Raw genomic sequence first — 16443 nt, forward strand, 5'->3', positions numbered from 1 at the left:
ACATGCATCGTTAGTCAAGAAAATGCCCCACAGCCTTGCCCATAATACAATCTGCTGAAGGGCATTTTCTCAGTTGAGGCCCCTCTTCCCAAATGACTCCAGCTTGTGGAAATAAACCTGGCAGCACAGTACGTCATCCACTAGTATGCTTACGTGAGACACAAGTACTAAGAAAACCCTCCAGCAGTCACAGCCTTACCTCAGCCTTGTAACAGTACGTTCCTGAGCACCTCTGATGTTTAAGGCTGGGCCAGATGATGGGAAGAAAGCAATCCAAGTCTGAGTGCACAACACATTAATTTCATTTTCTTCCTCTCAAAAAAAAAAAAAAAAAAATACTTCTCAGCCTTTTGGCTGAGATTACATGTAAAATGCCTACTAACAGGGTGGGTTTTTTTTTTTTTTAATTAATTTATTCTTGTTACATCTCAATGGTTATCCCATCCCTTGTATCCTCCCATTCTTCCCTCCCTCCCATTTTCACCTTATTCCCCTCCCCTATGACTGTTCCTGAGGGGGATTACCTCCCCCTGTATATGCTCATAGGGTATCAAGTCTCTTCTTGGCAACCTGCTGTCCTCCCTCTAAGTGCCACCAGGTCTCCCCCTCCAGGTGATATGGTCAAATGTGAGGCACCAGAGTACGTGTGAAAGTCATATCCCACTCTCCACTCAACTGTGGAGAATGTTCTGACCATTGGCTAGATCTGGGTAGGGGTTTAAAGTTTACTGCCTGTATTGTCCTTGGCTGGTGCCTTAGTTTGAGCAGGACCCCTGGGAGGGTGGGTTTTTTTTTTTTAATCTATTAATTAAAAAAAAAAAAGGTGACTGCAGCATGGGTTGTTTCTTTGATCACATTTAGTGATATGTTCCATTTTTTCCAGGGTTATATAATTTCCTGTACATACAGATACCAAAATCAAAGAAACTTTAAAAACTTAAAGTGAGAGTTGGCAGGCAAGGCTGTTCCCTGAGGGTTTTCTAAATGCCACAGTGACATGAGTCGTGTGACAAGATGGCTGGGATTTTAGAACTTGCACTCCCCACAATCTTCCCATCATAAGCCGGCTGATGACACAAATCCTCCATACAAAAGATTCTTTATCTAAAAATTAAAGTTTGCCACTGTTGCCACATTTCTGTTACTCCTTCTTAGACAGTTTTCATAGGGCCGACCCTGTCATGGTACTCTGCATCACCTTTGTCAGGGAACTAGAATGTGACAGAAGAGCTACTTTTGCGACACGCGCACAGTCCTGCGGCACTCAGGAGCCTGGGAATTGCAGAGGTAAATCTCGTCCAGACAAGACGCACCAGATGCTGAGATTCTGTAGGAACTCCAGAATGCTAACATTCAGAAAAGAAAGAAAAACAACAAAACTCTCAGAGAAAATAAAACCACTTTCTCTTACGGTCTTAAAGTCTGTTCTACAACTGGAGGCCACAGTAAAGCGCAGAGATTTTGAACACAGATTTTGGAACACAGATTTTGGGCTGACTGTTGACTCTGCCACCAGCCATCAGCCCGCAATTGGAAGTTCTCGCCATCCGTAAAATAAAGGTAACATTTTAATATCTTCTACTTAGCGCAACATAAAAACTATCACATTTTTAACACATAAGCCCTATAACATTACTGGGATTCTTTTAAATGAGGTGTTTGTTTTCTGTGGTAAAGTTCTGTGTTTTGTTCTTGGGGCACAGCTCAGTTTACACTGGGAATGTTTCAAGTATTCAGAGCCACCTGTGGCTAGTGGCTTCTATACTCAGCAATGTAAGCAGTTCTCAAGTGAAGGTGGTTTGTTTTGGTTTGCCCGAGGATACTTGGAGACAGGTGTAGCTGTCACCAGTACACACCAGTACACACTAATCTAAAGGAAGGTGTTTTGTGAGGCCATTTGTGTTTATGTTAGAATGCTTTACATTCTTTCCAGAAGTAATTTTTTAGTGGAGTCTCAGATAGCCAAGACTGGCCTTGACTATAATGTACAGCCAGGTATGACCTTGAACTTCTGATCCTCATGTCTACCTCCAGTGCTTGGATTACAGGCATGAGCTCCACCTGGGTTTATGCAACGCTGAGAATGAAAACAGGGCTTCGCGCGCACACCAGCAGCCTAGCAACTCAACAGCCTCGGCCCCGGAAGTGACTTTCTAAAGTTTTTCTGAGACGAGATGAGATGAGATGAGATGAGATGAGATGAGGAGACGGAGGGGAGGGGAGGGGAGGGGGGGTGAGGAATGAGATGAGAAGAGAAGAGATGAGGAGTACAATGTGGTCAATGGTCCTCAGTGGCCAGATGCCCAACCACATGGACAGGCCCTATAGCAGTAACTACTGCCGGTCGTGTCTGCTCAACAACTGTATGATTTGCATGTACTGGGCATCTTACTACTGAGCCAATGATGACGAGGGAATAAACTGAAGAGCTAAAAGGGGACAAGAACTAAAGCTCAGATTCTGGCAAAATGCAGCCAGAGGTCAGGGAGCTGCAATCCTGCGCCTAGCCGGACAAAGAACAAGCAGCAGCCGGTCTACAGCGCACAGGAATCCCCGCTCTGTGGGCACTGACGTCATCTTACATGTGTAGTCACTCATGCACCTACTGCAAGCACAGCCGCTGCCTGTCTGAGCTGCCCGTCTTGTTTTAGGTAGCCCGTCTGCTGACAGGGCAGCAGTGTGCTCACCCTGCAATGGTTCACCCTTAGAACAATCCAAAGCTCTCCTGACAAGCACGCCACGCTGGGGAAGCGACTCTGCCAGCTCCAACTCCCATGCTATCCTATGTGTACAAGTCATAAATGAGGGCAAATGCCTAAAGCAGAGGGACACAGCATCAGCATGGTAAAATAGGTATTTTTCTGCAGACTGTAATCTCCTATTACCCCACAATGAGGGAGAGCTGAAGTTGTCGCAGAAGCTTGATTTGAGCAATTCATTCAAAGGTCCTATCACATTGGGGGACTGAGATTAAATTTGTTAATACCATGATTATGTTTCAAAGCTAAACTGAAAATGAATCACAGGACTGGGAGCTTGATGCTTCAGGCAGCAGTTAGCTCTGAGCCTTCCTAACGCTGCGACCCCCAATATGCGGACCCCCAACCACAAAATCCTTTTTGTTGCTGCTTCAAATTGTGATTTTGCTACTATTATGAATCATAATATAAATATTTGATATGCAGGGTACCTCGTGCCCCACAGGTTGAGAAGCCCTGGCCCCCAGGGCAGCCACACCAGGAAGCTTTAAACTGCCCTAGTACCTGTCTGCACTGCACTGCAGGGGCCAGCTGGTGTGTCTAAAACAGGGCCCCAGCACTTTAACTCTCTTCCTGTGACTTCAATGACTACTGATCTAGGCGCTAAAACTTGTAAATGCGGGTCTTGATGAAAATTCCTTCAAGATATTCAGGGTTTTTGTTTGTTTGTTTGTTTGTTTGTGGTTTGTTTTGGTTTTGGTTTTGTTTTTTCGAGACAGGGTTTCTCTGTGTAGCCTTGGCTGTCCTGGACTCGCTTTGTAGACCAAGCTGGCCTTGAACTCACAGCAATCCACCTGCCTCTGCCTCTCAAGTGCTGGGATTAAAGGAAGATATTCAGTTTTTAGCTTTGGAAAAGAACAACACCGAGATAAAACTTTCTTCATGTAGAAGCCAAATCAATCCTGGACCCATCTATTTTATGTTTTGAACTAGGGTCTCTCACTGGGACCTGGGACAGGACACTCAGCCCTGCCTGTCTCCCTTGCTGAGGCTGGGCCTGCTTTTTCATGGGCCCAGGGCTTCACACCCACAAGCACTTTACCAACTCAGCTGCCGCCCCAGGCCCTGGTTCATAGACTTCTAAAAGCCACATGACTTCAGCTTTTATTGGTACCCGGAATATGGGCCTATTTCTCAAAACCAAACGTAAGTGTTTCTATGACACCAAACAGCACACAAATCCTTTTGGCAATATTTGCTCTGAAAACAAATGAAACTTGAACCTGCCAATGGTACCACGCACTGGGTCAAAACCATAGGCAGGGGAGATTAATGTTTCAAAGAGAAGCCACTGCTCTTTCTGCGTCATCTTCCAGGAGTACCATACCACCCTCCTCAGGTCTGCGGGTAAGTTCTGTTGAGCCACTCCCACAGGGAGGTGAGGCTACAAGGGCAGTGTGGCCTTCACATTGACTACCTCCTAAAGGGCAACATTTGTGGGGTTTTTTGTTTATTTGTTTGTTTTTTTGAGACAGGGTTCCTCTGTGTAATAGCCCCGGATATCATGAAACTCTCTTTGTAAACCAGGCTAGCCTCGAACTCACAGATTCACAGCGTTTCTCTTTCTACTTTCTTATCCCCTGTCCCCTAGAATACTATTGTAGATAGTAGTCCTTTTAAAAAAAGAACCTACTGAATGACCAGATTAAAATACATTTTTCAGGAAAAGTTTGCTAATTTAAACATATTAGTTATCTACTTCCCTCTTTAACTTTATCCCTTTCCTTTGGTGATTATTTTATTTTATTTGTGGGTTTCTCTGTGTCCTTGGCTGTCCTGGACTCACTTTTTAGACCTGGCTGGCCTTGAACTCACAGAGATCTGCCTGCCTCTGCCTCCTGAGTGTTGGGATTACAGGTGTGGGCCACCTCGCCCAGCTAGGGGTTCTTACTTACACTCCAGAAAATGTACTAAGTTACTGGGGATCAACACAGAGAAAAATAATGTGGAGATGCAAAATACTGGTTTTTATCTTGCCCTTCTTCCTAAACCAAGCTGACCCACAGGCAATGTTCTCCACTCTGAGAACATAAAAGCAGAAACAAAATCCCATGCCTTTCATCTGTAGAAGCATTCCGGGTCACAGGAAAGCACTCTATGAAAAGGATTGTCTCTGCGTAGTGAGGTGATTCATGTTCCTGATGCAATCTTACATACTTCACACATTTCTACAAGGAGCCCCTATTTCTTTCCTGATAATGTCTTAGACTAATTTCTTTAAAAGATTAGATTTACATCCTTAATCCCTAAAATACAGCTTGAACTCTCCAAGGTATTTTGAACAGCCAACCACGAAGACTATAGCCAGAGCTTAGAGCCTGCCTAAGCGCTAAATGACAATCCCTGGGTTCTCTGTTACTTTCCTAGATGCAGAATATTGCAACTTGAAGGAAAATTCCACCAATGAGGAAAAATAACACAGTCCTAGTGGCTCATGAGTTCTAGCTGACTTCTGGTTATTTTCCATTCTTCCTCTTCTTCTCGATTCAACAACTTGTGAAAGCCACGTCACCCCAGACTTCAGCCTGAGTCACCAAGAAGCGAGACCACACAACTGAAGTTTAACAAAGCACCTGACAGCTTGATCTCACTTAGGCCAAACACGCAGTGAAATCCAGGACCTCCTCTGTCTCCACAACTGCTCCCTTCTCAAACTCTGTTTCTCAGTTCTGCAGCTAAACATTTCCTTCTCTGAAGCCTTCCCTGAGGAGGACCTTTCCTTGTTAGCATGCATAGAACCTACATGTCAGCAAACCGTTTATATATCTGAGTTAAAATCCTACTGGAAGGCAAGCAGGCCATGCATCAATGAAGTCATCTGTACCTGCACCAGATACGGGGTGCACAGCATCATACATGCATACATGTTAAAGAGGGCTCACATGCATGTATTGTACGTGCATACATGTTAAAGAGGGCTCACATGCATGTATCGTACATGCATACATGTTAAAGAGGGCTCGCGTGCATGTATTGTACATGCATACATGTTAAAGAGGGCTCGCGTGCATGTATCGTACGTGCATACATGTTAAAGAGGGCTCACATGCATGTATTGTACATGCATACATGTTAAAGAGGGCTCACATGCTTGCTATCTTAGTCACTGTTCTGTTGCTGTGAGGAGACACCATGACCAAGGCAACTTGTAAAAGAAAGCATTCAGTTGGGGACCTGTTTACAGTCTCAGAGGGTGACAACTTGGCCATCATGTCAAGGAGTGTGGCAGCAGTAGCAAGGGCTTACATCTTGAGATAACAACCATAGGACAGAGAGAAAGAGCTAGCTGTGAACGGTGTGGGCTTTTGAAAACTCAAACCCACCCCCAGCGACACACCTCCTCCAACAAGGCCACACCTCCTAGTCCTTCCCCAACAGTTCCACCAACTGGAGACCAAGCGTTCAAACACATGAGCCTATGGGGCCCTTTCTCCTTCAAGCCAACATGGCTACTAGTTAAATGAAAACTTCACATGATTAAAAAGAAAACTCAGGAGTAGGGAGGAGTAGCATGCTTGCCCAGTGTGTACAATGCCACAGGCCCACACACCAACACCACCAAAACCAAAACTCGCCAGTGCCCCTGGACTGAGGGACTCTCCACGTGCACATACAACACGTCGCAAAAGAGGCTGCGCTGGAAGACCCTGCTTCAGGCTGAGGAGTGCTCAGCAGCGGTCCAGAGAAAAGTCTACATACAAGCCAAAACAATACCAACCAACACTCAATAGACTAAGGAATCAGCACTGGAGAGTAAAGCATGCCCGCTAAGCCTCAGGCCTTGTGTGACCATCACTAACTTTACAGTTCTGAAGGGTACAAGTGCGTTATTTTTACCCTGACTGTCTCCAAGCATTTGTAGTAAATTATAGCTATTTAAATGTAACCGGTTAATATGATTTTCTTCTCACAAGTGATCAAAATCATTCACTCTTCTAATTCTTTTTCTTCAACCTTAAGCTAATCTCAGACACCTCACTGGCTCCAGCTTTCAGAGAGATATACCCTCAATCTCTCCTCTACCTCCTTCCTCACCTGTGTTTAAAAGCAGAGGCCAAGCTTTGCCACTCAGACCGGCACTGATGCTCCCCGTATTTATTCCCTCCTTTCCTCTGTCTAGAATTTTCTACATTATTTCAAGACTAATCCAAGATAAATATATCTATATTTTTAAATATATACATATATTTTTAAAAACTTTTTTCTCAGCCGGGCATGGTGATACACACCTTTAATCTCAGTACTCAGGAGGCAGCAGGCAGTGAGTCTGAGGCCAGCCTGGTCTACAAAGTGAGTTCAGATGGCTGAAATCCTAGCACTAAGGAAACAAAGGCAGGGGTATCAGGAGTAGAAGACCAGCCTCAGCTACACAATGAGTCCAAGGCTAGCCTTGGCTACATGAGACCCTCTTGTTCTCAGAGCAGGTGGTATCACACACCTGTAATTCAGAGGTTCAGAGGGCAAGCCGGTCGGGGCTACAGGACACTGTCATCCGAGAGGGGCAGGTAAGACAGCAGGGCCGTCAGCACAAGCCAGATACTTAGGGAGTGGATGCAAGGTCTGCCTGGACTACAGAGCAAGTTCTGGGCTGAAAAAAATAGCTCACTGGTAGAGTATTTGTCCAGCATGCAGCTAGGGTCAGGGGCTGGAGAGGTGGCTCAGTGGTTAAGAGCATGAACTGCTCTTCCAGAGGACCCAGGTTCAATTCCCTGCATTCATGGCAGCTCACAATTGTTTGTTAACCCCAAAATCTGACACCCTCACACAGACATACATACTTGCTGGCAAAACACCAATGCACATAAAATAAAAATAAATGAATCTAGCTGGGTGTGGTGGCGCACGCCTTTAATCCCACCTTCCGAGTGCTGGGACTACAGGCGTGTGCCACATTTATTCTTTTATTTACATGCAATTATGGAAAATAACACCAAAAGAATCCCTTACATGATTTTTGGGGTTCTGCATAACTACAGTACAATATCACAACAACATTGATAAACTGCTGAGCTTTTAATAAAATCAGTGGACTGGATCAGTCAATCCCATGGTGACTTTCATTATTCTTTTGTAACAGTACATAAATTTACTTATCTCAAAAATAGGGATTTTTTTTTTTTTAAGACAGTTTCTCTGTCTAGCTTTGGCTGTCCTGGACTCACCTTGTAGACTAGGCTGGCCTGGAACTCACAGAGATCACAGCCTGCCTCTGCCTCCCTAGTGTGGGATTACAGGCATGCATCACCACACCTAGCAAAATTAAAATCTCATTGATTTCCACTGGTTTCCTAATGCCCATTAAAAAAAAAAAAAAAGAGTTGGGTGTGGTGGTGCACGCCTGTAATCCTAGCACTCGGGAGGTAGAGGCAGGCAAATCGCTATGAGTTCAAGGCCAGCCTGGTCTACAAAGCTACTCCAGGACAGCCAAGGCTACACCGAGAAACCCTGTCTCAAAAACCAAAAAAAAAAAAAAAGCAGAAATTTCCCTGACACCCTCTTTACATATCCCACACTACAGATAACTAATCCAAGAGCAAATTATTTATTGAGCACTGGCCATGCCAGGCACCACTCTGAAGTATTTTGTATGTATCGCCTCACTTAATCCTACGTATATAAGGCACAACAACACAAGTTAGACACGGGTCCATGCCATCTCCTTTTTCTATGCCTCTAGGTCTTCATCTTTGTTGTCTAAGGAGCTCTCATCACCATCCTGCAAAGCCTCGCTCCAGAGTTAACCACCAGACAATGCCCTGACAACCACTAGACAGGCATTCAACAGGACAAGACGGAGGTAACAAGGACAGGTAGTTACAAACACTGGACGCCGAATGATGAGGCATTCTGTACTACAGTGCGGACAAAGACGGCCCACTGACTGATGAGCAAGCAACGCTGTCATCTACCCAGGAACTAAAGCCACTTCTGGCTGAGACACCAGTGTCAGCTCCGAAGACAAAGGCATGACAAGTGTTCACATGGCAGACACCTGAACATGAACCTGAGACTTCCTCAGCCCAGGTGCCCTCCAACTTTATTCACTTCTTTTGCAATTGCAGAAAAGGTGTGCGTTTTTTAAACCAGGGGTGGGGGGGGGGGGAGGCTGGGGGAAGGGGGGGTGGACAGACGGACTACATGCACTAAGTTAAAATTTAAAATATATCTTAGGGGCTGGAGAGATGGCTCAGCGGTTAGCAGCACTGGCTGCTCTTCCAGAGGTCCTGAGTTCAATTCCCAGCAACCACATGGTGGCTCACAACCATCTATTATGAGATCTGGTGCCCTCTTCTGGTGTTCAGGTGTACATGCAGACACAACACTGTATACATAATAAATAAAATCTTAAAAAAAAAAAAAAAAAAAAAAAAAAAAAAAATAAAATATATCTTAGTTGGGTGTTTTGTTTTGTTTTGTTTTGTTGGTTTTTCAAGACAGTGTTTCAGTGTGTAGCCCTGGCTGTCCTGGATCGCTCTGTAGACCAGGCTGGCCTAGAAATCACAGCGATTCGCCTGCCTCTGCCTCCCGAGTGCTGGGATTAAAGGCGTGCGCCACCACGTCCGGCTGTATCTTAGTATTTCTACTGGAGAAAATTTGAATTATTCCCAAGAACAGCTTCATGCCCACAAGGCCACCTGCAAACGGACTGTCCTACAACTATCTAGACCGGTCCTAACCACTCTGAAACCTGAGTAAGTCCCCAAATAATTCCTTCTCTCCTTTTGTTCTGTTGAGACAGAGTGTACTGGAGAGTTTTATGTTAACTTGACACAAGCTAAAGTCATCTGAGAGGAGGGAACCTTAATTAAGAAAATGCCTTCCCAGGGCATGGTGGTGCACGCCTTTAATCCCAGCACTCAGGAGGCAGAGGCAGGCCGGATCTCTGTGAGTTCTAGGACAAAGAGAGTTCTAGGACAGCAAAAACCACACAAGGAAACCCTGTCTTGAAAAACCAAAAAAAGAAGGAAGGAAGGAAGGAGAGGGAGGGAGGGAGAGAGAGAGAGAGAGAGAGAGAGAGAGAGAGAGAGAGAGAGAGAATGCCTTCATAAGATAGAGCTGTATACCCAGATCTAGCCAATGCACAGGACATTCTCCACAGTTGAGTGGAGAGTGGGGTCTGACTTTCACACGAACTCTGGTGCCCCATATTTGACCATGTCCCCTGGATGGGGAGACCTGGTGGCACTCAGAGGAAGGATAGCAGGCTACCAAGAAGAGTCTTGATACCCTATGAGCATATACAGGGGGAAGAGGTCCCCCTCAGTTACAGTCATAGGGGAGGGGAGTAAGGGGAAAATGGGAGGGAGGGAGGAATGGGAGGATACAAGGGATGGGATAACCATTGAGATGTAATATGAATAAATTAATAAAATAAAATTTAAAAAAAAATCGAGCTATAAGGAAGCCTGTGGGTATTTTCTCAACTAGTGATCAATGAGGGAGGGCCCAGCCCATCGTGGGTATGGCCACCACTGGGTTGGTGGTCCTGGGTTCTATAAGAAAGCAGCCTGAGCCAGGCAATAAGCAATAGTCCTCCATGGCCTCTGCATCAGCTCCTGTCCTGACTTCTTTCAGTGATGAGAACTTGTAAGCCAAATAAACCCTTTGCTTCCCAAGTTGCTTTGGTCATGGTGTTTCACCACAGCCATAGTGATCCTACCTAGGACACAGGGTCTCTCTGTGTAGCCCTGGCTGACCTGGAACTTGCTATGCAGATCAGGCCAGCCTCAAATTTATGAGACCCTCTTGCCTCTGCCTCCTGAGTGCTGGCATTAAAGCCATCCCACAGCATGCCTGGCAAAATAATTCCTATTTTCAGCACAGAAAACAAAGACAGAAGAAGAAAAAAAACTGAAGTACATAAAAGAAACTGAATTGCACATATTCCCATCATCCTCTGGATTTCTCCCCTCCCCACCCCCAAACTATCTGTCTTTTTCTTTTTTCAACAATGGGTACTGAACCCAGCTGTGCACACACCAGACAAGAGTGCCACCATTTAGGTACGACCCCATTGCTCCTTTTAATCAAGGGATTTAATTAACAGCTATGAAAATGGAATCAGTCGGGATGCCTGTAATCCCAGCAACCGGGAGGCAGAGGCAGGTGGATCTCAGTGAGTTCGAGGCCAGCCTGGTCTACAATTTGAGTCCAGGACCGCCAAGGCTACACAGAGAAACCCTGTCTCAAATAAATCAAGAATAGAAAAAGGAAATGAAATCAATGAAAAAGAGAGAAACCAGGTATGGTGGTACCTGCAGCTTATCTCAGCACTTGTGAGACAGAAAGAGGCAGATGCCCAACATAGATAGCTCCAGCCTAGCCAGGCTACATAGTGTGACCCTGTCTGTCTGTCTGTATGTGTGTATGTCTCTCTGTCTCTCTCTCTCTCTCTCTCTCTCTCACACACACACACACACACACACACAGTAACACTAAGGAAGAAACACAGATGAGCGTCACAAGACAAACTCTCAGTCCATTAAGTGAACCAGCCCTTTCTTGTGGTGCTGGGGACTGAACCCAGGGCCTCATGAATGCTAAGCAAGCACTCTACCACTGAGCTAAACTCCAGGTCTCAGGAATCATAAATTCTTAACATTGACCTAAAGCCAATAGGGACAACTAAAATCCTACTATGGAGACACAGTGTAGGCAGGAGTCTGGGGAAGGAATCACTAACCGGTCTTGTCCTCTGGAATCTGGGTTCCTCATGGTCTCTGTGTTGCCCAGACGCACTGTTTCTCTCCCCGACACTTCTATACCCAGGGCTGGGGATGACGTACTCTGTTCCCATGGCGATGTCCTTCATCTTCACCAAGCGGAGGACCAGGGCGCAGGCTCTTCCTGTCACTTCAGAATTTCTGAAATTAAAAATTTACAAAAGCAGACATTTCCCAATCGTGCTTAATAATATGCCGAAGAGCTTTACAACTGGAAGGGACAAAAAGACTGACATGTTCTTACACACACGGCTACAAATATCGCTTCACTTTTTCAAAGAAAAAGGTTAGCATTCTAGCATCAAGAAAAATTACCAAGGGCTGGAGAGATGGCTCAGAGGTTAAGAGCACTGACTGCTCTTCCAGAGGTCCTGAGTTCAATTCCCAGCAACCACATGGTGGCTCACAACCATCTACAGTGAAATCTAACGCCTTTTACACCTGCAGGCAGAGCACTGTATACATAATAAATAAATCTTAAAAAAAAAAAAAAAATTACCAAACCAGGCATAGTGGCACACGACTTTAATCCCAGCACTTGGGAGGCAGAGGCAGGCAGATCTCTGAGTTTGAGGCCAGCCTGGTCTAACAGTGAGCCCCAGGACAGCCAGGGATACACAGAGGTGAAAAAAAAAACTAAAAAAATAGTAAGCATGCTAGTAAATGCACACTCTCTTCAAGAACTGAGAACTGGGTGTGAACCCTGGGAAAGGGGCGTTAAGAAAGACACATCGAGGTGTCCCGAAACCTTTCCAGCTTTGAGCAAGCATTACAAACCCCAGACCTCTCTACCAAATCTGGCTAGATACAACGTGCAAAACGCTCACCCTACATTAACAAATCCTTTTTCTGCATTTTCATAATTACCTAATGGGATTAACTGGTATTACTTTAAAGCGCCACGACTAAAATAGAAACAACAGGACAAGTTTAAATACGAATTCCTCCTTTAGTTCTAAAGTCAGACAGTCATAACACTATACAAGTCTGTAAATATAGCAAAGAAACCTACAACACGGGTGTAGTTTTAAAGGGTGGACTGCATGATACACGGATTCTACAATACACAAATTATATCTCAATAAAGCTGGCATTAAAAAACAGTAGCAAGCTGAACAGTGGTGGCACACATCTTTGACCCCAACACTCACCAGGCAGAGGGGCAGGGGGATCTCTGAGTTCGAGGCCAGCCTGACTCTAGGACAGCCAGGGCTATGGAGAGAAACCCTGTCTCCAAAAACCAAGAAGAAAAAACGTTTTACCTTTTAAGCATCATTTAGTCTGTTCCTAAAACTCCGTCTGCTCTATAGCTGTAAACCACCTGGCTAATTCCAGTCAAAGTTCTATCAACTCTGGTCACTTAAAAAAAAAAAAAAAAAAAAAAGTTTGCATTTGTTCTACTAACGTTGCATGAGACAGAGACAGACAGAAAACAAAAGCCATCATGTGCATTGAGATCAAAGGACAACTTGCGAAAGACTCACTCCTCTGTTACTACTCAGGTTTGGGAATAGAATTCCCAACCTTGGGCTCGGCAGGGCAGCAGGCCAGTCTCGCTGGCTCTCTGGCCATCTCGTAAAAACACATACATGCCCTTGTAAAAAAAAAAAAAAAAAAAAGACCGCCCCGCTTTTCTCAGAAGGCTCACAAGTCCCAGGGTACAAGATATGAAAACACCAATGACGGGTCGAGTATGGCTATGCTGCACTGTAGTCCATAAGAGTGTGTCTCTTGCACAACATTTTGACAACTGTGATTTATTTGCTGTTTTTGACACAAGGTCTTAAGTAGCCCAGGCTGGCCCTGAACTCTCTGTCTTCTGCTCTTTCTGTTTCTACACCCCAAAGTGTACTCATTACTACGCTTGGTTTATCTGGTGCTGGGGACCAAACTCAAGGCTTTACACAGGTTAGGCAAGCTGCATCCTAAGCCCCGATCACTCATTTTTAAAGTATCAGAAGAAATAAAATACTTATTCATCCTTGAAATTAAAAATAAAATAAAATAAGTTTTCACTCCCTTAAATCTCCAAAGAGGGCTAGATGTTTTGTTTTCCAGAATTCTGGTCCAAGCACCCTCGGCTGATGATATTGACAAGCTGTTTATTAAAAACAGCACGTAGTCCAATGGCTATGTACACTATCAACAAGAACCAGCTTACTAAGCATAAACAGTGCTTGTGCCACGGAGGCCTTGCAAAGGCCAGGCTATAAACAGACCTGGCATCTGCCATTGTCATCTGCAAGAGGAAGACTATTGCGACTTTAAAAATAGGCAAGGGGGGTTGGGGAGCTTGGAAGGGGAAGGCCAAGAAACCTCATTTACAATACCAAGCATGCCAAAGAGCACAGGAAAAGTTATCTAAGAGCCTATGTGAGACAAAATTTTTTTTTCCTCAACCGTGTGTCTTCAAATCATTAAGAAGCCGAATGTGTAGAATGTACACAGGCAGACTGTGATAGCGACGACCCCGTTATGACAGAAACAACTGTTTTCCCGCATGCCAAGATAAGATAAGGACTTAAGTGGCCTATCCTAACTCCCGATCCTTCCAGACAAAGCTAGTTTCTATGAGAAGGGCATGGGGGAAATCCCTCCTTATCTTCAACACTCTCATCACTTAAAGAAAAATAAATAAATAAATTTTAAAAAGCTGGGCATGATGGCGCACGCCTGTAATCCCAGCACTCAGGAGGCAGAGGCAGGCTGTTCTCTGTGAGTTGGAGGCCAGCCTGGTCTACAAAGCGAGTCCAGGACAGCCAAGGCTACACAGAGAAACCCTGTGTGTGGGGAGGGGTAGGGAGAGGCACAGCTCTAAGTATGCAAACACCTGAGTAGCCATAAAGTTACCGTTTCTTCACAGCGAACATAGGGAGGACACCATCTTCTTCTGCCTGTGTGTGGTGTGACAAGCACATCACACAGAAAGGTCGTAAGTATAGGAAAAAAACAAGGCCTGGGTGTGAAGCAACCAACTTAGGAAGGATTACTACACCAGGCCCCGTCTCCAGCCAACACACAGTACTTCCCTATTTTCTGGACTTAAAAAAAGGTAACGCTAAGCTAGGCATGGTGTCGCCAGCACTCAGGAGACAGCGGCAGGCAGATCTCTGTGAGTTCAGGGCCAGCCTGATCTACAAAGACAGTTCCAGGACAGCCAGGACTGCACAGAGAAACCCTGTCTTGAAAACAAAAACAAAAACAAAACTAGTGTTAAAATCGGGCCATCAACACTCTGGGAGACAGAAGCAAGTGGATTGCTGTGAGTTCGAGGCCAGCCTGGTCTACAAAGAGAGTTCCAGGACAGCCAAGGCTACACGGAGAAACCCTGTCTGGTAAAACAAACAGACTAAACAAAACTAAAGTTAACTTAGGTTCAGCGATTAAAGCTTATAGCCAGAGGTTCTATTCAGTCCCCAGAACTGCCAAAACCAAAGCTAAGGGCTCAAGTATCAGAAGACTAGGAAAACCAGCATGTTTCCGTCTAAGCAAGCTGTAAAAGGGTAAGAATAAACGAAGTAGGGACTCTGACATTAATGCCGCGACTGAAAACAGGCAAGGTTGAGGCCACTTGCTTTTGCTTTAAAATTCTCTTTCCGGTGATAAAAGGGTAGCTACCGGCCCTGCGTAAGGATGCGACGATTCTGCGGGGGGTGGGGGTGGGGGACCGCTGCGTAGGACTGGAGAACTGTAACTAGCCAGGCTGGTGTTTCCAAGTGGTGTTATCACAACATCTCTCAGGAGGTTTCCAGCCTCTCAGGAAGCTCCCTCAGGCCCTGCAGCTACAGAAGCAAGAAAGCTAAAGGAAGTCCACCTACCACGCCCCCAGAACCCACCTGTGCCTCCAAGCTCCCTTCGCCTTCCACTTGCTCCAGAGACCCCACTAAAACCTATCCATTTCTCCCTTTGGAACTCAGACTTCCCCATTCATTCCTGTGCCCATCTGCATGGAGACGTCCACATCTGTGCGGAAAAACACATGACCCAGGTGTGATAAACACAAAGCCACTAGCAGCTCTGTGTGCCAGCTCTGCCGGCAGCGAAAAGGGCACCGGTGACAAGAGATCTTGGGCTCCCGTCCCGGCTCTGCCACGGTTTGGCTGTGCGTGCTGATGTCACGTACATCCACAAACCAGATCGCAACAAGAATCAGATAATAACTTACGTCGTAGGTGGCTGCCAGTCCGGCTTCCAGTCCCGGGGGTCTTAGGCTTCTCTCTGGCTAGCTCCGCGACCCCGGCCCTAGGGCGTTCCCACGCCAGCCCCGGCCTGGCGAGCAGAAGCTCCAGGACCCACCCAGAGCGAACGCAGCTCCCCCTGGTGGCCGCGCCGAGAGTGGAACCGGCTGCGACCGCCCATCAAACCTACCTCCTGCCTTCTAACACCCCGGCCCCGGACACAGCCCGCGAGGTCGCCAACAAGCCGGGAGGGGGGCCGCGCGAGATCGAGGTGAGACAGGCCCCACTCTTCCCACCCGTGCCTTCCCACCGCCCAGCACGCCTCGGAGAGCCTAAAAGAGTGAGCCCGTGACAGCCGCGGACACTGCATGGGAAAGGCGAGGGGCGTCACCTACCTGCACCCCAGCCTCTCCCCAGGAGAGCAGACCGCCCGGGCTCGCTCGCGAACATCGGACCCGGAGCAAAACAAGCCTTTATAGCGGCATCGTCCTCCACACCGCGCAAGCGCGCTGCACAAAGCTTGCGCAAGACCGAAGGGAATCGTAGTCCCTGATCCGGCAGCTCCTGGCGCCGCACACCGCAAAGGACTACGTTTCCCAGAAGCACCGCGGGTGCCCGGGATGGGGTGCGGGCTGTTCGTCGTTCCCACGCGCATCCCGTGCTGCCCAATCTCTCCCGGTCTTCTAAAACCGGGTCTGGAATCTTCTCTGTGGTCCTGAGTCCCAGGGGCTGGGCGGGGGGCGTTTGGCTTTCCACGTGCCAAAAAAACACCGTGAAGGTCAC

General features: G+C 46.4%; 1 protein-coding gene across 3 annotated transcripts in view; it reads right to left on the bottom strand.

Annotated features, from left to right (window-relative positions):
• Positions 1 to 16219, bottom strand: part of Abcc5 (ATP binding cassette subfamily C member 5) — an 82454-nt gene extending 66235 nt beyond the window's left edge. Inside the window, exons 1-2 of one of the 3 annotated variants that reach the window (XM_051150706.1) lie at positions 16056 to 16219; positions 11443 to 11623 (exon numbers count right to left, since the gene is read on the bottom strand). In XM_051150706.1, coding sequence (XP_051006663.1) covers positions 11443 to 11571 — 129 coding nt within the window. In that variant the 5' untranslated portion in view covers positions 11572 to 11623; positions 16056 to 16219. Of the gene's footprint in view, positions 1 to 11442; positions 11624 to 15647; positions 15764 to 16055 lie in introns of those variants that run through there. The other 2 variants (XM_051150707.1, XM_051150708.1) reach the window with 2 other exon arrangements.
• Between the last annotated feature and the right edge of the window lie 224 nt (positions 16220 to 16443).

Source organism: Acomys russatus, chromosome 8 (genome assembly GCF_903995435.1).
Source record: "Acomys russatus chromosome 8, mAcoRus1.1, whole genome shotgun sequence".
NCBI lineage: Eukaryota > Metazoa > Chordata > Mammalia > Rodentia > Muridae > Acomys > Acomys russatus.